This window comes from Rhinatrema bivittatum, chromosome 1 (assembly GCF_901001135.1).
Source record: "Rhinatrema bivittatum chromosome 1, aRhiBiv1.1, whole genome shotgun sequence".
NCBI lineage: Eukaryota > Metazoa > Chordata > Amphibia > Gymnophiona > Rhinatrematidae > Rhinatrema > Rhinatrema bivittatum.
Window position 1 is genome coordinate 253,098,621 of NC_042615.1, and position 22,989 is coordinate 253,121,609.

A 22,989-nucleotide genomic window follows, 5' to 3' on the forward strand; every position below is an offset into this window, starting at 1 on the left:
ATAGTGAAAGTTGGAGTGGGGGCATAGGAGCCAGCTTTTGAAAATGATTGGGAGTGCTGAACTCAACGCAAATTTTATAGCACCCCCAGCAAAAAAAGAAAAAGAACGCACGAGCCAGCTAACGCACCCTTTGTAACGCGGCAAATTTAACGCCAGCGCTGGAGCTGGTGTTTAAGTCCAACCCGCGCGTGCAGGGCTCAACTGAAAACCAAAACAATACTGCTTTCTGTGGTTCTGTCTTAAATAAAGCTTTTCTTATTTTGCGGGTTCGGTGTATTGCAGCAATAAACTGTCAAGGATTCGTCCATTTTCTTATTTTTCCTTAAATCATGAAACAGTTTTACTTCAGTTTTTCTGCAGGCCATTCCCTCGTGTACGTATGTAAGGTGTCCTCTCTCAAGTGACGCTGGACCGGCCAGCTCATGGCGTTCTGAAGCTACGCGATGAAACGGGTGCTCGTATTGAGCGTCCGCTTTCCTAACCCGCGTGCGGCCGCGTCTCCTGGGCGCCTCATGTTGGGGAGCGTTAGAGCCTCACGGTGTCCCCTAGTGTGTCATTTTTAGCACGGCAGCTCATGTGATTATTGCATCGGGTGCCCGGGAGAGGTGGTCAGGCGCGATTTTATTGCATCGGCCTGACAGTATATTGAGTGTTACTGACCTGCCTGTATTTAAATGTCAAGAGGAGAACAGGTAATGTGGACATAGTGATGAAGACTCGTGGCTGACACAAAAGCTGGGGAAGACTGAACGTCCAACCAGACATTTTTCTCCTCAACCTTGTCTCCTCCCTCATGTTCCATTTCCCCGACCCCCCCCCCCCAAACAATAGCATCCTCACACCAGTCTCTTCCCCCACCTCCACCTGTCACCTACATGCCCTCTCAAACCCCCCCCCCCCCCCCTTTTTTTCTCATTCTCTAATCTCCTCCTCCTCCTCCTTAATTCTCCCCTTCCTGCATGGGCATACTTTGAATTTTATATTTGGGAGGAGGGGGTTCAGCACCCCTTAGCCTGCTCCGTTCCCTGTTTCCTACTGACCTGTCCTTTTCTGTTCCTCTTCCCTTCCCTCCACTCCCCAGCAGGTTTCTCCTCACCCCCTTCTTAGCCAGCTCTTCTCCTCTGTAGGCTTGATTCAGCCATGCTTTCACCTGGTTCCCACCCCTAGTCAGCATGCTTAAGCTTCCCTTCATTGGCAGGCGCAGTTCATAATGTGTGATTTCCTGCGGATCCTTTCCCTGCTCTGCACTCTCTGAGTCCAGACACTTTTGTTTTCTGGAACCGCTCCTGCCTCCCTACTTTATTTATTTGTTTGTTTGTTTGTTTTTCTATACCGATGTTCATCGGACATATCACACCGGTTTAGCAGGCCAGAGCTAGTCCCGTTCCTGCAGAGTCCACCTAAGATACTCCACTACCTGTATGTCCTGAGTCCTAGCAGCCCAGCAGTCAGTTTCTCCCCAGCTCCAGGGCCCCAGCTGCCCTCGATTTGGAAACCCCAGAGATAACTGCGGCGTCCTGTGGGGGATATAACAGGGGAATATTTTATTTATTTTTGTGCACAGGGGGAACAATATTCACCTCAATTCAAGCCCTGACGGCAGCCCCTCTCAATAGTGAAGCTGCCAATTTTGAAGAAAGCGATTTTGATCTAGTGATATTGTAAGCCACCACAACCTATTCCTCCTTCCAGTAAAATACCTCATTTATCATAGTGACTGCAGGGCTGGAAGGAAAGGGAAGAAGATACCTGTCCCCCATCCTTGACGTGCCCAGCTAGCACAGAAATCTTCACCAAACTTCAAACAAACAATTTTCCAACCCTTGTGTCTGTAATTTGACTGTATCTTGTATCGCTGCTTACTATTGCTTTTTCTTAGTTTCCTCTCTACCTCCTCATTTCTTTTTTTTATTTCTTTTCTGATCTTCCTCTCGTTTCTCTATCACTTGTTGTTTTCCTCCATCTGTTTATCTCTTTCTCTTCACCGCTCATTGTCTGTCTTCTCTCACTTCCTCTTAATCTTACCCCTTCATCCACTTGCATCTCATGCCTCATCTCTTTCCTCGTCCCTCCTCCATGTTCCCCTCTCTTCTCACAGCCCTTCTCTTGGTTTACCTCCTTTATCAGCCCCTACCCACCTAACCCAACCTGTCCACACAGCTCCTTTCCCAGTCCTTTTCACCTCTCTCTTCCTCTTAAATTCCCTTCACTTAACCACTCGCCTCTTCTTCTCCGTTTCTTCTTGCATCCCAAGTCCTCTCTCTGCCCTCTCTGCTACTCTCCCAGCCCCTATCACCCCTCACAGACTCCCACAGCTCCTCTCCCAGTTCCTCCCCACTACTCCCTCTCCCAGATCCTAACAGTATCCTCTCTCTGTCCCCCTTGTCCTCTTTATAAGTCTTCTGTCCCCTCTTACCCTTTCTTAGCTCCTTTATCAGTAGCCCTCCCCATCTCCACTCCACCTCAGGGAGCCCCCCTGCAGCCCATTGGTCGGACACTGCACAGCCAGCCAGAAGGCAGCAGTATTATTTATTTATTTTATTTATTTATTTTTCTATACCGACATTCGATCTGGCATATCACATCGGTTTACATATAACAATATGTCTAAGGCGAACCTTGTAATGACATAGTACATTATAACAGCTTAACTGAGTAACTGGCTACATACAGATAACGGTTTTACACAAATTATTATTATAACATGCTTGAATAGCATAACTTAATACAGCATTATAAAAGGATAATAAATTAACTATGTACAGAGGAAGGGTGGGCATGCTATAAGGTGGGAGGGGGGACTGTGGCAGGGTTATTTGTCTAGGGTGAAAGCTTTCCGGAAGAGCCAAGTTTTGAGGTTTTTTCTGAAGGTAGGTGTAGAAGGATCAGTTCTGAGAGCGGTTGGAAGGTTGTTCCATAGGTGAGGACCCGCTACGGATGCGGCGCGTTCTCTCATGGAGACTTTATGTACTTCCTTTGTGGGGGGAATGGGGAGTAGGCCTGTGTTGGTAGAGCGGAGATTTCTAGTGGGGATGCAGGTGGTCAGAGGTCTTTGTAACCAGCTGGCTTTGTTATTATGTAATGCTTTATGAATGAGCATGAGTGTTTTGTATTGGGATCTGAATGGGACAGGCAGCCAGTGGAGTTGTTTGAGTGCTGGCGTGATGTGATCTGTTTTTTTCTTATTTGTTAGTGACCCTGCTGCGGAATTTTGTAGGAGCTGGAGGGGCTTGAGGGTGGATGTGGGAAGGCCAGTCAGGAGGGCGTTGCAATAGTTTTAGAGGAAACACAGGCACGTCTTGTCTGCCCTTCCCAATAGCCCATTGATCAGACATTCTGTAACCAGCCAGTAACTGGGAGACAGTAACTGGGAGACAGACCTGCCCTCCCCTTCTGCCTGTTTCAGATATTACTCAGCAAAGTAACAGGTTGCGGGGGGGGGGGGGGGGGCGGGAGCAATAGCAAGAAGAGAGAAACCATTACTGCCCTCCCCCTTAGGCCTGCAGCAAGGACATCTCAGCTCCCAATCTACAGGAGACAATATTGGGGATGCTGTAGCTCCTACAGAGCTGGTGCTGTGAGTGGTGGGGTTCACCCGTAAAGCAGTAAAGATGTTCTACAGCGTAACTAGGAAGTGTGGGAGACTTGAAAACTCATGTGCTTTTGTTTCAGTTCTAGGCCAAGGATTATGTTGGGTAAAATGCAAGACAAGAGTGGTAGAGTAGGAACCTCTACGACAGATTCCATTGAATATGTGCATTTTGCACTTGACGGCAGTCTAGAATGTATAATGACGTATTTTTCCTAGTGTGTTTGGGTTTCTACATTTACAAAAACAGAGCCTTAATGGCATTGAATACTTAGTCTATACTTAGTCTTAAAGAGAATGTGGCTGTTCAAAAAAAAAATAATAATAATAATTATTTGATTTATTTCTGCATGTTCTTTAAAATATACCCTACCAGAGTGTCAATAGAAGAATTGCCTGGCACAGTAAAGGTCTCCTTGCTATTGCTTCCACCTCCTCCTGTTGACTGTCTGTGTTAGGGAGCCTTGTTCAAAGAGGGGATTTGCTTCAGGGATGCATTTTCTCTTTGAATTTGACGTTTGACTTATTTTGCTTATGATTTAGTTTTCGAAGGACATTTTGGAAGGTTGATGGGAATATTTGGGTTTTTTTTAATTGATGTTTGTATTGTATAACTGTAATTTTTAAATTATGTTCGCTATCTGGTATATGGGGAAGCAGTATATTTATTTATTTTTAAAGATTTCTGCACTGCTTCCCCAGCCATAAGCAGTTCATCCAAAGAGTACCATATATAAACATGTAGCAATACAAAAATTCATAAAACAAAACCAAATACCACTAAAACCAATAAACAGTACAAAACATATACAGAAAATACAGACTTAAACAATAAAACATTATTAAAATAATAAAAAAACATGCAGACAACCTACCAAAATCAGACCCTCACTTCATTTCCCTGACTCAGAGGAACCAACACCCATCTTTTAAGGGAGCAATGAGGCTTTTAGCAATTTACAAAAGTGGAGATAATTTTGTTCTGACCTAACATTCACCAGTACATTATTTCATAAAAGAGTGGTGGCCACTGAAACAATCCTATCCCAAATCCTGGCTCTTTTAACTACTTTAACAATAGATAAAGATAATAAATTACCTAGACCAGTGGTTCTCAACCTTTTCCCCATCGTGACAGACCACACTCACATGTGTGACACACTGCTCATTACAATTCATGGAGGAAATAAAAAATAAAGGCCCAGTATTACTTTTATTGCAAAAAATGACACAAGGGAAAGATAAGTACTCTGTCTGAACTGAAATTGCATAAATAGCAAACATCCCATATCAAAACACCAATTTCCAGCACTTAAATAGTAACCACCTTACCTAAGAAAAGGCAACACTGAAAATATTACACCAGGCCTTAAAACTCCTATTAGGAAAACGGACAAGCCAGGCTGCTGTAGAGCCCTACATGCCAGCAGAATACCTAACCTCAGTCACATGTGCAGACCCTCACCTAACAAAGAACAGAGAGACCATAAAGCATAACTAGAAACATGCAGACAAAAACTGAACGGGAAACCGCAATAAGCCAGAGAGACTGTATGCAGCGTAACAAAGGAAAAAGAGTAACCACCAGTCCTCAAACAAATCAAGAAGCATAAAATCAATGGCAGTAAAACCATACTAACAAAAAGAACAGATTTCAAAATAGCTGATGAATGGAATATCCAAAAATTAAAAACTCATATAAAACATTTCTAGATACCAATAAAATATTTCAAAATAGCAGACACAAAGGCCCAATAATGAAAAATAATAAGGATACAAAAAATGCTTTGCTCAGCATACCTGGGAACATTTGATATCCAGATACCCTGAGATTGTTTTGAATTAGCAGGAGGAGGTATGGTTGCTTTCAACTTTCTCCTCTCTCTGTCACACACAAGCTCTCTCTCTCTCACACTGGCTCTCAGTCAAACACATATACACATGCTTTTTCTCTCTCACATGCTGTCTGTCTTTTCACACATACATACACACAAGCTTTCAATCACACACTTACATACATGCTCTCTCTTTCTCTCACTTACACACAGGCTCTCAATCACATACTCACATGCTCTCTCACCTACACCGGCTCTCAGCCACATACAAACACACATGATCTCTCTCTTATTTATACACACAGGCTCTTAATCATACATTCACATGATCTCTCTCACTTACCCATACAGGTTCTCAATCATACACTTACATTCATGCTCTCTCTCACACACAAAGGATCTCAGTCACACACACAGGCTCTCAATCACACACACATACTCTCACACAAACAGGTTTTCAATCACACACATACATGCTGTCTCACACACATACACACACACACATACACACAAACGATCTCAAACATACATGCTTGCTTGCTCACTCACTCTTTCTCCCCACCAAACTATGGGCAGAAGCAGCCTCCTCTACTTATAGGCCTCCAGAAAGGAGTCCCATCGGCCGCTGGGGCTGACGTTGCTCCTCGTTTGCTCTGTGCTACGCTGCTCATTCTTCAGGCCGCGCCTCTCTTGGGCCAATGCTGCCCGCACTAGCATAGTCTCTCATTCCCATGCGCTCGGCCGCTGCATGTCACTTCCTCTTCCGGGCCGCAAGGGGTGGGAAGAAGAGACCGTGGCTCTTCTGCCGTGTTCCGCCTGGGCTATCGTCATTTTAAGCCCAGGCGGAAGATAAGTTCCTATTTTGCTGGGGCAGGGGGAGCAGCTGGGCCGGCGGGGGACCGGGAAGTGTGGCGACACACCTGCATGTGCTTGGCGACACACTGACCTAGGCTATAGTTGTTAGGGTTGGTGGGGTGGAGCCACTCTAATTTATTCCTTAGGTAGATAGGCCCATTACCTTTTAAAATATAAATAATAAATTTACTGAAATCTAACTTTGGGTCAGTAGTGATAAGAGTGGTGGTCTCGGGCCTCAAAAGAGTGGACAGTCTACATGTCATGCTAAGTGCCTCCATAGCCGTCCGTGTCAAGGGAGGCCAAAGATTGCAGAGTCATGAAGACTGAATTCCCCTCTCAGCCCTAAAGATGGTCCATCCCCTGCAGGGCTGAGGCACATTGGTAGTGTAGTCTGGGAAAGGTTGCCCTGCCACAGTCCATGCTGGACCTGGTGAATACATGGAGGACTTTGGTTCGTAGTGCTGTTTAAGCCAGCCTCTTTCAAAAGTACTGAATTCACTAGAAGCATGTTTTAAAAAATTCAAAGTTTTTTAAAGAAAATATAATTTTATGGCAAGGTAATTTAAAAAAATGTGAGTTGATAACTGCTGAATGTGGCTGCTGTTTGGTCAGTGCTAACATTCCATAATCTAATGTCTAATGATCAGACCTTGGCTACAGTTGGTGGCATGTCTGTCATGCTTGGCAACACTTTTAAACTGTTGACATGGTGGTTAAAGAAATTTATCATTACAAAGAGAGCATTTGCTGCATCAGTGAACATTGAAAATGCTGTTTGTTTCTTTTAACCCCCCTTCATATTGACTACAGGCTCAGATTAAGCAAGTCACTCATTGTCTCCTCTTTCTGGAAAGACCTTTTATATCACGTTACGTGGAAACACCTGCCCACTTCACCGCCTTGTGAAAGGTCTGTCGTTTTTCCACGCCAGTTGGTTTAAATCTAGTAGCATTTTATTTAAATAACTTGACTTTGCCCTCTTAAGGGTAGGAGAAGATTGTTAAACTCATTACAAAGTACATGTTTATTTTTCAAATTGAGCTGCAATGACTTGCAAACCCAGTGGAACAGTGGGTGGCTCAAGTGAAATAGGTGGTCTGGCAAAGAGTTGCGTTCTTAAGTTGTATGTAAAGTATGGACAGTTAAATATATTTAGCTATCACTATTCAAGAGCAGATGTATGTTTTAATTTTAAAAAATATCAGCGTTAGCTGCTTAACCTAGGCGGCTAACTCTGCTTCGCCCAGAAACACCTGCCATGTAATGTGCCTAAATTCTAGGCGCATATCTCGTTGTGAACCTAGAATTTAGGCGCATATGATGATGAATATCGCAAGTAGCCAAATAGACGGATAACTTTTCAGTTAGTGGAGGCGTTGCATTTGATGTCTCTACAAAGCCGAGATGGACCAGAGTGAAGCAGGGCAATAGGCGCTCAGGATGTTACACCATCTATGGCCCTTTTTTTTTTTTTTTTTATCATGCACAGACCTGCCAAAAACCACTGGAGAGGATCTGAAGAGAGAAGGATTGGGGAGCCTTCAGCAAAAAGATTGGCTGACTGGCTCCTGGTGCTTACAGTGCTTCCCAACTTTACATGTGTGTTTTTATTATAAGCCACCTAAAACACTGAATTGTGTGATCTAGAAATGTTTTAAAAAAATAAACAAACTTGTTCTCTCCAATTCCTTGATCTATTTCTACTAGGTCAAAGATGCTCTTGGCATTCCTAAGACTCAGAATGCTCACTGTCTAACAAATTAATGAATAAACAGGGATGCTATTCTGCCAAAAACTCAAGGCAGATTAATCTCTTCCGCCACCTAAACCCCACAGACTGTGAGTCATCTCCCCACAGATGTAAATCACATTGGGGCTGATGCAATACTGTGCACAGCTGCTAGTGCACGACTTAACACGTGATTGGACATGCGTTTTGGACGTGTATCCGTAACCCCTAATGCAATACGGGGATTAGCGTGTCCAAAATGCATGTCTAAATCACCGCGTAGCTAATAGCAATCATCACATGTAAATTCCATGTAGATGAGGCTATTAGCTAATCCCCCGCGATGCAAAAAATTTCCCACGCGGCCAATACGCCCATTGCAAAGCGGCAAATTTTATGCCAGCCCGGATCTGGTTTAAAGGTATACCACGCTCATGGGTGCATTGAAAAAAAGAAAAAGAAAAATCCTGCTTTCGTGATTCCTCCTAATAGTATCGTCATGATACTAAGTAGGAGGAACTAAAGAAAGCAGATTTAGGTAAAAAAAAAAAAAAATTCTGGACGTCCAGTATACACACACACACAATACACGGTTCAGGCCGTTTATCTTGTGCGTGTTTATGCCGGTAGTGGGAGAAAACAGACGCTCGTAGATTGAGCATCCGTTTTCCCAGCTCGCACTGACAGCCACCTCTCCTGGGCGCCCGATGTCTAGGAGGCATTAGGGATGCACTATTTTTTTCCTAGCGCCTCCATTTTAGCGCAACCCCTAATTTAAATATTGCATCGAGCGCCCAGGAGAGGTGGCTGGGCGTGCGTTAGGAAAAGGGGCGCTCCACACTAAGCACCGGTTTTCCTCACAAAAATATTGCATCGGCCCCTTCTGAGGATGCATTTTAGTGCTCTTCTAGAGGCGCTCCAAGCCTCCTAGCCTTAAGACGACCTTCTTGTCACAACCAAGGATACTGCATCTTTAAATGCTTCCCCGTTGCTAAAAACGTAAGACTTTGATGACGTTTTTTCTTCTAGACTGTGCTGCCTGTTTCACAGATTTCTATCTTTGAACTCGGAGAGGTTAAGGTTACTAATTATGGAGGTAAATCTATAAACTGTTATTTCCTCTGAAATATTGTTGCTATCATATTTTGTTCATTGGTGAAGAATGCCTTTCTGTAAATATCTAGAAGCATTATGGATTTCCCAAAGATGTGCACTGTTCCCTTTTTTAAAGAAATAAAGCCCATGAAGGACCAGAGTTGTGGTAGTTAATCAGCATTAAAGGTGGATGGGATTACTTTGAAGTCAATGAATGATATGATAGCATTATGATAAAACCTTGAATCTGAACTCTGTAAGACAAATTACATCTAAACAGGAAATGAAAAACTATTACTAAACTTGTGTGGGTCAAGAAGTTTTTCACCTAGAGCACTGATATTTCCTTGTTTTTATCTGTAAAACCATAGATCTCCATGAGAATGACCTCCATTACTTGCTTAGCAGTTCATCGTAACTATCAAATGTGAATCTCCAGTTTTTCTCCCCACAAATTATCTTTTGTCTTTCTTTAAAAAAGGGATATTAATATTGTTTTGGTATTCAGATTCTTTATGCAGAATCTATTTGTTTTTTGTTTTATTTTCTAAATTGGATATATAAATGTGACTTATCAGTAGTGATGGCATTATTTGCTTCAGCTTTATGTAATGGCTGAAACTATCACAGATGATTAAATCCGTTACTGTAAAGATGTGCATTACATGTATCTTTGAGTTCTTTAGGAACCATTAGCATATGCTCGAAATCTAGGTGGAAAATAGAAGTCAAATTGAATAAATATTTTAATGAGCAAGTCAAGTAGAAATGATTAGTGTTAAATGGATGGGCATGGCTTAACAGCCAGCAGTGCACAGTGCACTGTGCTACGTGACTTTAGTCTTTCTGTATCAAAGAAGCAAAAAAACAACCCTGAATTAACAATTCATTTTTAATCTTCCAGCAGTTACTGCCTTTTCCAAAATTAAAATAAAATAATGCAGCATCTATTTTTGTTCTGTTTTTTCCACATCAACAAGCAGGGCTGAATTAGCCATGACACATGGTGATGACATCTGATGGTACTGAACGGATACTTGTCTTCTAGCTCAAAGAGCTTTTGCGCTACTGAGCATGTGCAGGAGTTCCTGTGTGGGTGCTGCCTCATGCCACCCCCCCAGTCTTTTTTCTTCCAAGCTACAACACAAACATGTACCCTTTTCTCTAATTTTCTTGATTCATTTCTTAACTCTTTTTGAAATTCTTTTAAAAATTTTCAACACTTTGGGGCGGATTTTAAAAGAGTTACATGCGTATGTTACGTGCGAAACCCTTAAAAAAAACCCTTGCGCGCGCCAAGCCTATTTTGCATAGGCTCGGCGGCGCGCGCAAGCCCTGGGACGCATGTAGGGGTGGGGCGTGAGCGGTCTGGGGTGCGAGGCGTGGCATGGCCTGAGCCTCCAGGCACAGCGGCTATTTGCCGCTGTGCCCGGGATCACGGGCCGGCCGTTAGCCGGTCCGCGTACGTTACGCCTGCAGGCTTTAAGGATTGCATGTGTTGTAAAAAGATATCCATCACTGACAACCATAACATCTGTTATCAGTATATCAGGCCTGATCACAATGTGTGTATTACCACTATGGCTGAATGTTACCATGGACCTGGCAATCTAGAGCCTAGAAGATGGATGAGTTACACAGGAGCCATAGCCAATTCTCCTCCTAGAGTAGAGCTTCTTCTAGCTTCCCAGATGCCGAGTTGAGCAAGAACTCCTCAAGCAGAGCTCTCCCCAATTTGGAGCGAGCCTTGGGCCCCTCCGCCTCGTCGAATTCTAGTAAAACATGAAAGCATTAGACTCGGGGGTCCACAAGCCCCTTAAGGGCCTCATGGGGCTCAGCACCAACCAAAAAGAAAAGTTATTGGAGTCAGCGGTGCAGTCAGTGCCAATGAAGGAACACCAAGCTGCAGCACCATCATCACACAGAGCCACAGCACAGTTGACACACCAATCATTGGTGCCTCAAGCCCCAGTGCCTGTGATGCCTCAGGTCCTGGTGCCTTTGACACATCCACCCTCTGAGCCATCGATGCATCGGGGCTGGGAGCCATCAACACCCCAAGCCTCTGAGCACATATTGGCATAATTGATGCACTGGAACTAGGTGCTACCAACACAACTGTTCCTTAAATTGGTGCAACACTCCATTGGCACATTCCAGAAGGACAGGAGGTCCAGAAGGAGATATGGTCCATTTACCTCCCCCAGACTTCAGGGTTTTTTTGCCATCAAGGCTTTTAGAACAAGGTCTTCATCTGGAGACATGGATCCTATTTGTTCAGTGGTGCCTTATCTTCATGCATCCTGCAAGACAGTAACTATAGAGTCCAGAGGGCCTTCAAGAGGAACCTATACTGTTTTCAAAAGATGTTCCTCCCCCACTGCCTGGCCAGAGGACACGGCAGCCCTCAGAACAAGTGGCAAAGTTGGTGAACTTTCTTTGCCTGTAAAGCTGGGCACTCTTCAACCTCTACTGTCAGATTTGCTCTCAGAAGAGGGAGTCCTTTTTCCTCCAGCAACAAAGACATTCCATCAGAAACCCCATGGGCAGATTCTAGCCCTTGCAGCTCTGTCATGGTGGAGTCCAGCCAATTGGAAGACATTCTCCAGAAATATTCCCCTCCGAGATGACTGACGATGCCACCTGTATCATCAATCGGATCCTGGGTATGTGTTCCTTTACCCCTAAGTTCAGTGGAAGAATTGATGGGAATTCCTTCAGATCCTCTAGCTGAACCTCCTGAGAGTTTGTCATCACCCAGAGACCTCTCTTATTCCAAGTTTTTGGATAAGCTGGGGAAGGCCCTAAGAGTCAAGGTTTGTAAAGTCTTCGGCTTTCTCCAGATCCTGGAAATACCAGCAGAACTTGCAGTGATTCCAATACACTTGATTTTATTTTATTTATTTTATTTAACAGTTTTTTATACCGACCTTCATAGTAAATTACCATATCGGATCGGTTTACAGTTTAACAAAGGGAAAAAAAACAAGAGTAACAAATTCACGTAAACGAAAGATAACAATAAGTAGGAATAAGTCAAAGTTACAATCAACAGGGGGAGAGAAACTTGGAAGCTTGCAACAAGCTGGAAAATTTTGCAGGAACTACAAACAAGAATATGTGAAAATATGATCTCTTGTATTCCAATAGCCAGAAAACTGGACTTCAGATATAGAGTTCAAAAAATCACAGGGTTTGGGGTAGTGCAACTGCCCGATCAATCAGTTGTTGTAGAGTCATTGCTAAAGCTGGCAAAGAAAACAAGGATCTTATCCAAAATTCACCAGGAAAAGATCCTAGTCTGCTAGACAACTTTGGTAAGATTTTCCAGAGCTCAGTGCTTAATGCCCACATTGCCACTCACCAGTTTTATATGGTGCAATACTTACATGAATGCATTCAGAAACTGAAACCACTGCTGGGCCAGGGGACACTGGCTATGCCAGATATTCACAGACACTTCTAAATGCAGAAGATTGCATACACCACCTCATTCAGTCAGTATGCGAGTCATTTGATATGGCCCAGTCATCATTGGCAGCCATTGGGGCTTGCTGAATGACTTGCATAAGAACCAGCAGTCTGCATGACAAGTTGGCAGATGTTCCCTGCCATGGAGATCACCTCTTCATAGACAAACTCAGAAACAATCACCAAAATCAAGGAGCAACACATTGTAGTCCAGTCTCTGTAGACAGGATCTGAGTACCAGTCATCATTGAGGTGACCCTACTTTGTTTTTAAGTGCTCCTATTTCTAAAGATGACCTTCCTGTCAGTTCCAGTGGAATTGTGCTCCACCTGTGCTTCCACAGTAAGAGCTTCCAGTTTGAGGATGATAATGTGAGAGATGTTAGCTAAAAATGACTCAACAGGCCCAACCCAAAATTGGGTCAAGTTTTTGACCAACCTCAGCATCCAGAACTTGGCTTCTCCAGTTGTGGGGGTTGGATGATTTGTCTCTATCTGGGCATAGCATAAAATCACCAAAGACTACTGGGTATTCAAGATTGTGAAATCTGGTTATTATTTATGTTTCTCCTGGCTTCCGGAGCTACCTCTTTGTTCAGCCTTCAATCCAAATCCTTCTCACACCTCTCAGGTCCACCTGAAGGTGGAGTTGCTTCTCACACAGTGGGTGATAGAACTTGTCGTTCCAGACAACATGGCCAGGGGTTCTACTCCCTTTATTTCCTTATGCCTAAGAAATCAGGGGAATTGAGGCACATCCTCGATTTATGAAGCCTGTTACAGGAGAAATTCAAAGTGAACTCCCTCCATGTAATCCGGCCTTTCATTCAGGTGGGAGATAGGATATGAAGGACGTGTATGCCCACATTCTCATCCATCCTTCCCATTGGCATTATCTATGGTTTTATGGTGGAATCATCTCCATTGGGCTCTCAGCAACGCCAAGGATCTTCACTAAATGCCTAAGAGTAGTTGCAGTACATCTTCATCATCATCTTGTTTTCCCTTACCTGGATGATTGGTGTTTATTTTAGATATTTTACTATTTTGAAGTAATTTTAACAGCTAATTTATTTCCGTGCTTCATCTTTTAGTATTTTTAGCTGTTATCTTTTATAAATTTATTGTATTTCTTATTCTAATTATAAATTGTACACCGTTGTAAAGGCTACGGCTGATGTGACGGTCTAGAAAATCTATAAACTATTGGCTAATAAAGGGGGTATTGAACTCCGTGCAGAAGACAATCCAACTTCTTCAGTCACTGAGTTCATCATAAATTTTAAAAATCTAACCTGATTCCATCCTAGAAAATCATGTTCATTGGGGCATGGATAGACTCTCTAGAAGAGAGACTGTTTTTTCAGATAGATCCCTCAGATCCCTGGCACATTGGATGATGCAGATGGATCAAGCAACAGCCAGGGAAGTGTTTATTGTATTGGGCTACATGATGGCTACAGTTCAAATAGTTTTTTTCTTCCTCCAATGGTACCTTCACACACAATGGGACCAGTTGACTCAGCTCTTTTCGACCCTGGTAAATGTCTCACACAAAATAAAGAGGGCACCAATGTTTGCTGGACCTGAACATTTTAGAAATGAGAGCACCCCCTTCATCTGCTTCCCCATCAAGTCAGATTTGCAAGAGATGTATCCGCCTAGGGATGAGGAGTACACATGTGTCCTTTCCGAACCTAGGGAACCTGGTCATCAGCAGAATGGCTTTTTTAAACCAATCTATTGCGGCTTCAAGCAGTCGGACATGCCTTGAGAGCTTTGTCATATCTCCTCTGGAGAAAAACATCTCATCCAAACTGACAACCAAGTGGCCATGTTTTATATCAACAAGTAAGGAGGCACAAGATCATGGACCCACTGTCAAGAGGCCATAAGGATTTGGGAGTGTGCTTGTCACCACTAAGCCTTACTGCAAACAATCTGCCTTCCAGGGATTTCCAACATGTTAGTGGATTGCCTCTTTCCTGCTCACATGTGGTCATTATATTAGTCAGTAGCAGACAGATTTTTGGGAACATCTGTTGGTCAACATATTCGTGTCAGAAAAAAACAGAAAAGTGGAAAGATTTTGTTCCATTCTTTCAAACAAACACAGGTCTTCTCCAGATGCTTTTCTGCTCAGCTGGAATGCAAACCTCAAGTATGCTTTTCCACCGCTTCCACTAATAGCCACATCAATGCACAAAGTGTTCAAACACTGAGCTTGCTTAATACTTATTGTACCTCATCCAGTTGTCCTCAATTTCTCTAGAAGCTGATCTGATCTTATTGCCTCCAGAGGAGGGCTGTCTGTTTCGTCCAAACCTCCCCTCTCGTAAATTAATGGGCTTGGATGTTGAGTGCCCAAGGAAGTTGAAGACGTTTTGGTATCCGGCAGAAAGCCCTCAACCAGTAGGGCCTACAACTTTAAATGGAAATGGTTTTCATTTTGGTGTCATCAGAGCTCCTTGTACCCATTCGCTTGCAAACCATGGAAGCTGCTTCAGTTCTTATTCTCTTTCCTTCACAAGTCTCAGTATCTCTTCAGTCAAGGTGCTCTGAGTGCCAGAGCAGTCTACCACATTCAAGAGGAGGAAAAACTGACAGCCACTTATCCTTTAGTATCAATGTTCATGAAAGGCTTATGGCATACAAAACATTTGATAGCCAGATTACCAGTGTCATGGGATTTTAATGTGGTACTGACACAGCTTATGAAGCCACCCTTCGAACTTTGGAGTCAGCATCCTTGAAATTTCTCACATAGAAAGTGTTATTCCTTGTGATTACGTCAGCTTGGAGATTCAATGAGCTTCAGATATTGGTGCATTACTCTCCATATATGCAATTCTTCCACAATAGGGTGATGCCCGGCACCCACTCCAAGTTCGTACCAAAACGGTGTCAGTTTTCATCTAAATATTGACCAATATCACTACAGCCACTAAATCCTACACCATGACTCTGATTTACTCTTGAGCTGAAGAACCAGTAAGCAGCCCTGGAAATGAAGAAGGAGAAACCATCCCTAGATAAGGAGGAACCAAAACATGCAAACTCCAAAGCTGCAGGCTCAACAACTACTGTACTTAGGAAGTAGAGGGTAATGGTGATTGGTGACTTGCTTCTGAAGGGCACATAGGCATCTGTCTGCTGACTAGATATGTTATCCTTGGAGGTTTGCCGTTTGCTGAATGTCAGAGTCCAAGATGACATGGAGAGATTGCCGAAAATTCTGAAGCCTACTAACTACTATGCAGTGTTGCAAATCTTTATTAGCACAGATGATACTGCTAGGTACCAATCAGATCATATCAAAAGTGACTTCATGGCTCTGGGAGAGAGGGTAAAACAGATAGGTGCACAGCTGGTTTTTCCCTCCCTTCTCTCAATCAAGGATAAAGGCCCAGGCAGGGAAGCTCATATTCTAGAGATGAATAAATGGTGTCAGAGAGAATTTTGGCTTTCTAACCCATGGGATGATGTTTCAAGTACAGCTGACTAAAGATGGGGTCCACCTGTCGAAGAAGGGTGCAGTGTCTTCCAGCACAGACTGGCAAACCTATTGAGGAAGGCTTTAAACTAGGATCATCTGGGATGAGTGAACAAAACCCTAAGATAAGTAAAATATTAAATATTTATATTAAAATTTGAAAAAATGGCAACATCTAGAAAGCTGTGTACACTAATGCACATAGTATGGGGAAAAAATCATGGATCTAGAGGCAGCTATACGACAAGCTGACTTGGATGTACTGGTTGTCACAAAAATGTGGTAAATGGAAAACCATGACTGAGATATAGTTATACCGAGCTACAATCTATTCAGGAAAGACCCAGTAGGAAGAAAGGGAAGAGGCAAGGCACTATATATAAAAAATAATATTAAGGCAACAGACTTGCAGGGGAGGCACTGTGGGTTAATCTGAAAAGGAATGGAACATCTGTTTTTATTAATTAATTTATTTATTTATTTATTTATTTATTTAGAGTTTTTTATATACCGATATCCGTTTGCACATCGTATCAGTTTACACAGAACTAAGAGAGCGATACCAGAAAAAAAGGTGAGGCTTTTACGTGGAACAAGGAACAAAATGGAACAGGGATCAACAAACTGGTTACATATTCTTATACAATGAAAATGGTACAAAATTGGTTATCTAAGGAGGCAGTATTTACATTTGGCATTGAGTATTTACATTTGGCATTGAGGAGAAACAGAGGTGGAGAAGGGTTAATTGACAGGATCAATAATAGAAGCAAAAACGGATCGCAAGAGTGGAAAAATACATGAGGACTAGCATATTGATGTCATGTTAATTAGAGTTCAGAGTATTTAGTTATTAATGGGAGGAGATTGCGGGAAGGCCTGTAAAAACAGCCAAGTTTTTAGTTTTTTTTTTAATTTGGGGGTGGAGGTTTCTGTTCTGTTCTGTCACAGACAGAAGAAATGGATAGAGATTTAATGCTATGAAAAGGGGATTTCAATCTGCCGGATATTGATTGGGACATCTCAGCCTGCAGTTTCTTCTAGAATTGGGGAGATTCTGGATTTTTGCAGGGAGAAGTGTTTAATCAGGTAATAATAGAACCCACACCACAGGGGCAATACTCGACCTAGTGCTTACAACAGGAACAGTATCTCTGATGTGGTAGTGGATGATCATCTAAGATCCAGTGATCACCGGATGGTGTAGTTCAGAATTAGGAGATGAAGATTCATTCAAAGACAAGGGTCCTAAACTTCAGGAAAACTAACTTTGTTAAAATAGGGGTAGTACCACAAGGAGCTGAAAAGGTAAGGGAAAAAAGGTTAGCATTCATTAACTACAAGAGATCACAGAAAGAGGTAAACAGGTGACAATATCTGGGAAAATTAAGAAAAGCTGGGAAAGTAGTCAGGAATGCAAAAATTCAAATAGATGAAATAATAGCAAATACAGTAAAATGGGGGGACAATATTTTATAGATCTTTTAGTGATAGAAGGAAGTGCAAAAGTGGCATTGTGAGACTCCAAGGTGAAGGGGAGGAATAAGTAGAGGCTGATGAGGAAAAAGCAAAATTGCTTAACAAATATTTCTGTTCAGAGTTCACTGTGGAAGGGCCAGGAATAGGATCCATAAAAACAAACACAAATAAGATTGAAAGTGAGGTCAACCTCAATCGATTTTCAGAACAGTGTGCTTGTGAAGCGCTAACTAAACCTAAAGTAGATAAGACAATGGGGCCGGATGGGATACATCCGAGGGTAGTAAGGGAAATAAGAGATGTCCTGGCAGCTCCGCTGGCTGACCTTTTCAATGCTTCTTTATGGTCTGGAGTAGTTCTGGAGAACTGGAAAAGGGTGGGTGATTCTTATTCATAAAAGTGGAAGTAAGGAGGAGGCTGGAACTACAGGCCAGTTAGTTTGACCTCTGTGGTGAGCAAACTAATGGAATCACTGCTAAAACAGAGGGTAGTGCAGTTTCTGGAATCCAATGGATTGGAAAATCCAAGGCAGCATGGTTTTACCAGAGGATAATCTTGTCAGACAAATCTGATCAATTTCTTTGATTGGGTGATCGGAGAGTTGGATAAAGAGAGAGTGCTAGACGTAGTGAACTTGGATTTCAGCAAGGCCTTTGACATGATTCCGCACAGAAGACTTGTAAATAAATTGTGCGCCCTGGGTATGGATCCTAGAGTGACTGACTGGCTTAGAAACATGCTGAGTGGGAGGTGCCAAACAGTGGTAAATGGAGTTTTCTCTGAGGAGGGGGTTGTTACTAGCAATGTACCTCAGGGATCGGTCTTTGTACTGTTTCTTTTCAGCATTTTTGTGAGTGACATAACGGAAGGGTTGTTGGGAAAGGTTTGTCTTTTTGCTGATGATACCAAAATCTGTAACAGGGTGGAAAAGGAAGGAGTGGAAAACATGAGGAGGGATCTAGCAAAGCTCGAGGAATGGTCTAAGATCTGGCAGCTAAGATTTAATGCTAAAAGATTCAGAATAATGCATTTAGGATGCAAAAACCCAAGGGAAATGTTATAGTATTGGAGATGAAATTCTTCTAAGCACAAAGGAAGAGCAGGATCTGGGGGTGATTATATCTGATGATCTTAAGTTGGCCAAACAGGTGGATAAAGCGATGGTAAAAGCCAGAAAGAATCTTGGCTGCATAAGGAGAGGAATAGCCAGCAGAAAAAGGGAGCTGGTATTACCCCTGTATAGATCCCTGGTGAGACCTCACTTGGAATACTGTGTACAGATCTGGAGACCACACTTTCAAAAGTATATAAACAGAATGGAGTCTGTCCAGAGGGTGGCTACCAAAATGGTCAATGGTCTTCATTCTAAAGCATATGAGGACAGACTTAAAGATCTAAACATTTCATTTCATTTATTAAAATTTATTAATCACTTCACTCAGAAAGGTCTATGTGATTTACAATAAAAAAAATAGCACTCATAATAAAAACATAAATATCAAAATATAAACATAAAACATGTAAAAAAAACATTCAATAGACCAACAAACATGTATACCCTAGATGAAAGGGGAGATAGGGGAGATAAGATGGTCTCATTTAAATATCTCAAAAGTTTCCATGCTTTTTCAATGGAAAGGAGGCTCTAGAACAAGGGGTCTTGAGATGAGGTTGAAAGAGGGTAGACTCAGGAGTAATGTTAGGAAATATTTCTTTATAGAGAGGGTGGTGGGTATATGGATCAGCCTCCCAGTGGAAGTGGTGGAGACAAAAACAGTATCTAAATTCAAGAAAGCATGGGATAATTACAGGGGATCTCTAAGAAAATGATGAGAATTATAATGCTAAATTAATTGGACAGATGGACAGATTAGATGAGCAATATGGTCTTTTTGCTGTAAATTTGGACAAGCAGTTTTGTGCAGCCTGTTTACCCAGTTGTCCACCCTCCACAGTAGGGAGACTAACAGGCCAAACAGAACAGTGCGCTCGGCCGAGCACACTGTTTAGCTCCTGTTTGGCCGCGTGTTTTAGACGTGCTATTATTACCCCTTATACTGTAAGGGATAGTAATAGCATGTGGAAAACATGTGGCCAACCCCCCCCCCCCCCCCAAAAAAAACCTATAGCGCTCATCATATGCAAATGCATGTTGATGAGCTTATTAGTTAGTTGCCCAGAATACTGCCAAGGGCAGGCGTTAAGTTGGAAGCGATCTGAAAAGAGGACAGAAAAGCAGAAAATTCTGCTTTTCTGTACACCCTCTGACTTGATATCCCAGCGATATTAAGTCGGAGGAACCAAAAATTAAAAAATAAATTTAAAAAAAAATCTGCCCGCCAGTCGGTGGGTTCGAAAACTGATGCCAGTAAAATTAAGCATTGTTTGTCGGACCCGCTGACAGCCGCCTCGTCCACTAATAAGGAGGCACTCGGAGCGCCAGCTCTCCCGCACCTTTTACTGAATCGGCCTGTAAGGGTTTCTGCTGCGACCCTCAGCTCGGGAGTCCCCACATACTATGGCTAATTCATCCCTGCCTGTCAGCAGAGAAAGCAAGTTTGCTTACCTTAAGGTGTGTTCTCTGTCGACTGCAGGATAAATTAGCCATGCTTAATACCTGCCTGCCTCCGTGGAGAGTTGATTGCCTTAGCTAAAGGGGTTAAGCTGTAAAAAGCAGTTGAGGGACTCGTGAGGCAGCCCAGGCCCAAGAACTCCCACACATTCTCAGCAGAGCAAAAGCTCTAGGAGAGCTGGATCCACTCAGCACCATCAGTTAACGTCACCATGCATCATGGCTAGTTCATCCTGCCGTCTATGGAGAATATTATTTACAGCAAGCAAACTTGCTTTTTTTTTCCTGGCAGAAATTGAGGCATAGAAGTAACTAAATGAAATGAATAGGAGACTGTAGGGCTTTTTAAATAGCCTGGGAGGTTCAAGTACTTGGCAATCTTCTCATTTTTTGGTTTTGATAAGGAGGAAGAAAGAAACAGTTCATGGACAATACATGCTATCTAAATAAGCCTTTTCTAAATAGAAAGAAACAAGAGACCAATTGTTTTGTTTTGAGTATCATGGATGTCCTGAAAGCCTGTGCTGTTCTGTTCATAATTTTTCCTTCTGTTTTTAACTTTCAGACTGAGGCATCAAGCACACAAGGAGCTATATGCATACAAGCAGGTGAGACTCTACCTGATACAGTCTATTCAATATTTATACCTTTTTTTCTTGGCTCAAGACTAGTGTTGCCAACAGAATCCAGATGTTCAGGATAGATTGATCCAGACCTGGCTTTACCCCACTGCATGCAGGGACTTGTAGTCTTGCTTGTCTAAGGACTTGCAATAAGGAAGTCAGAACTACAAGTCCCTGCATGCAGTGGGGTAAAACCAGGACTGGATCAACCTGTCCTGAAAATCTGGAGCCAGTTGGCAACCTTACTCAAGACAAAGGAGACATTAAATTAGAACACAGTACTCCCCAGTCACCATCACAAATTATGAAGTAAGCAGATTCTTATGCAAAGCTCCCCGATGTAATCCTGTAGAAAATGACCAGCTTCCTGATGTGATATGCTTGACAACACCCTGCTCTTTTTGTTCTCCTGTGCTCTTTCTCGCTGTCTTCTCTGAAGACAAGGTGACTCAGAAGTCACGCAAGTGATTGACGTCGTTGTTAGTGACTATCCTACATTTTGCAGAGCTTTATAGGAAATATTTGAAACCACTTCTGGGCATACATAATGCCTATCTTGCCACAACCACCTAGCATCCCTCATAAATTTAAGAAAACAAAACCAGCAGTGGCCTAAAGCTTCCATTCAGAAACGGAGTCACTTGGCAGTTCTGCACTAGCAAGGCTGGCAGGCCAGCTCCCCTGTCTTCTAACATCTGGGAATGAATGAATAAAATGAATACCAACTGGGTAATTGAAGCGTAACAGATTAATAAATCAACCTGTGGCAATAGGATTTGAAACATGGGAAGGGGGCCGTCTTTAAACCACCCAGGTAGTTGGATCTGCAAGCTAATTCTGAAACGGAAACTCCCTGTGGGTGCAAACGTATCACAGGGGCAAAGTCTATCTCCGACCCAGGCCCACCTCTGTCGCACACACACTTGCCTGCTTGGGAGAGATACCGGCAATTTCTGGCAGGGAGAATTTGCCCAAGTAATCGCTTTGAAAATTGTCCTCTTCATGCCTGTATTGTTAAAATGAGCCTGCACTCTCCTTTTGGGAAATTCCTGCCCTTCTCGTCTTTCTCTAATGCTTTATTTATGTTAACTGAAACAAAAAAAAAAGATACGTACAGTGCATTCTAATTATAGAAATTCAAAAGGCTGTGGCTGCAAATAAAGTAATTCATGTTTGTTTAATTAGTCAGGCCAGACTGCTAACAAATATGATTTGTCCTCAGGTTATACTAAAGGAGAAGGTGAAAGAGCTCAACCTGCATGAGGTAAGTGGAAGCCTGCAGGAGCAAATCCTGTCTCCTTCCTTCCTCTCTGGATCAGCTTTTTGGGCTAGCCATGTTAGGCGAGTCGACTCTGCAGCACTTGCCCGTCTGCTCGCGACCCAGTCCTGAGGTAGCATCGTTCTGGGTCAGACGCTGCCGCCTGGCTTGTAAACAAGCGCATGAATCCAAGATGCGCTGTTTGGTGGCTTCCTCCTGGAGGGGTGGTTAGAGCAGCAGGGCTGCAAACCAGCGGAGTCAAGGTTCCAGTCTCGGTGATGCTTCTCGTGACCTTGGGCGAGTCACTTCACCCTCCTTTTCCTCAGGAGGGTGAAGTGACACAGCCGAGCGCACTGTATAACCCGCAGTATTGCATTAGGGGGTGGATTAGCGCCTATTTAACGCGCTTCCGACACGGAGTAAATGCGATAGCGCTCATCACATGCAAATGCATGTGAATGAGGCTATTACTCATTCACTCCTCGTTAAAAAAAAAATGTGCTCTCAGACGCACATTTAGCTCTCAGGTATTAACGCCTGCCGACTCGGCGTCCGTTTGCATAACCGGCAGCCGCTGCGAGTTCGTGTTAGCAAGGAGGCGCTAGGGGCGCCCCCCCCCCCCCTTGAGGGCACCATGCGGGCGTTAAGAAAGCGGGCACTGACTTTTCAGCGCCCTCTTTCCGCGTATTTTTTTTTTTTGCATCGGCCCCTTAGATTGTAGGTCCTCTGGAACAGCAAAATCCCTACCATCTCTGAATTTGTATCTCACCTTGAGCTTGGATTCATATATTGAGCAAGACCCTTTCAGAGGGCGAACGGAGAGCTGAGCAGTTCAGACAGCAAAAGAAAAGAAGTTATTAGCAAATTCTGTCTTTCTGTTTTTTATCATGGGGAAGAAATGAGAGATACTTAAAAGAAATCAGGGTTCACTGCATAGGGAGAGTTTTGTTGTTTGGATTTTTTATTTTATTTTATTTTATTTTATTTT

General features: G+C 43.0%; 1 protein-coding gene across 4 annotated transcripts in view; it reads left to right on the forward strand.

Annotated features, from left to right (window-relative positions):
* Positions 1 to 22,989, forward strand: part of RNF24 (ring finger protein 24) — a 140,152-nt gene that overhangs the window by 89,836 nt on the left and 27,327 nt on the right. For 3 of the 4 annotated variants that reach the window (XM_029593520.1, XM_029593503.1, XM_029593528.1), the window contains exons 3-4: positions 20,686 to 20,728; positions 21,966 to 22,007. In XM_029593520.1, the coding sequence (XP_029449380.1) occupies positions 20,686 to 20,728; positions 21,966 to 22,007 (85 nt within the window). Of the gene's footprint in view, positions 1 to 9,040; positions 9,108 to 20,685; positions 20,729 to 21,965; positions 22,008 to 22,989 lie in introns of all 4 variants that reach the window. The other variant, XM_029593510.1, reaches the window with a different exon arrangement.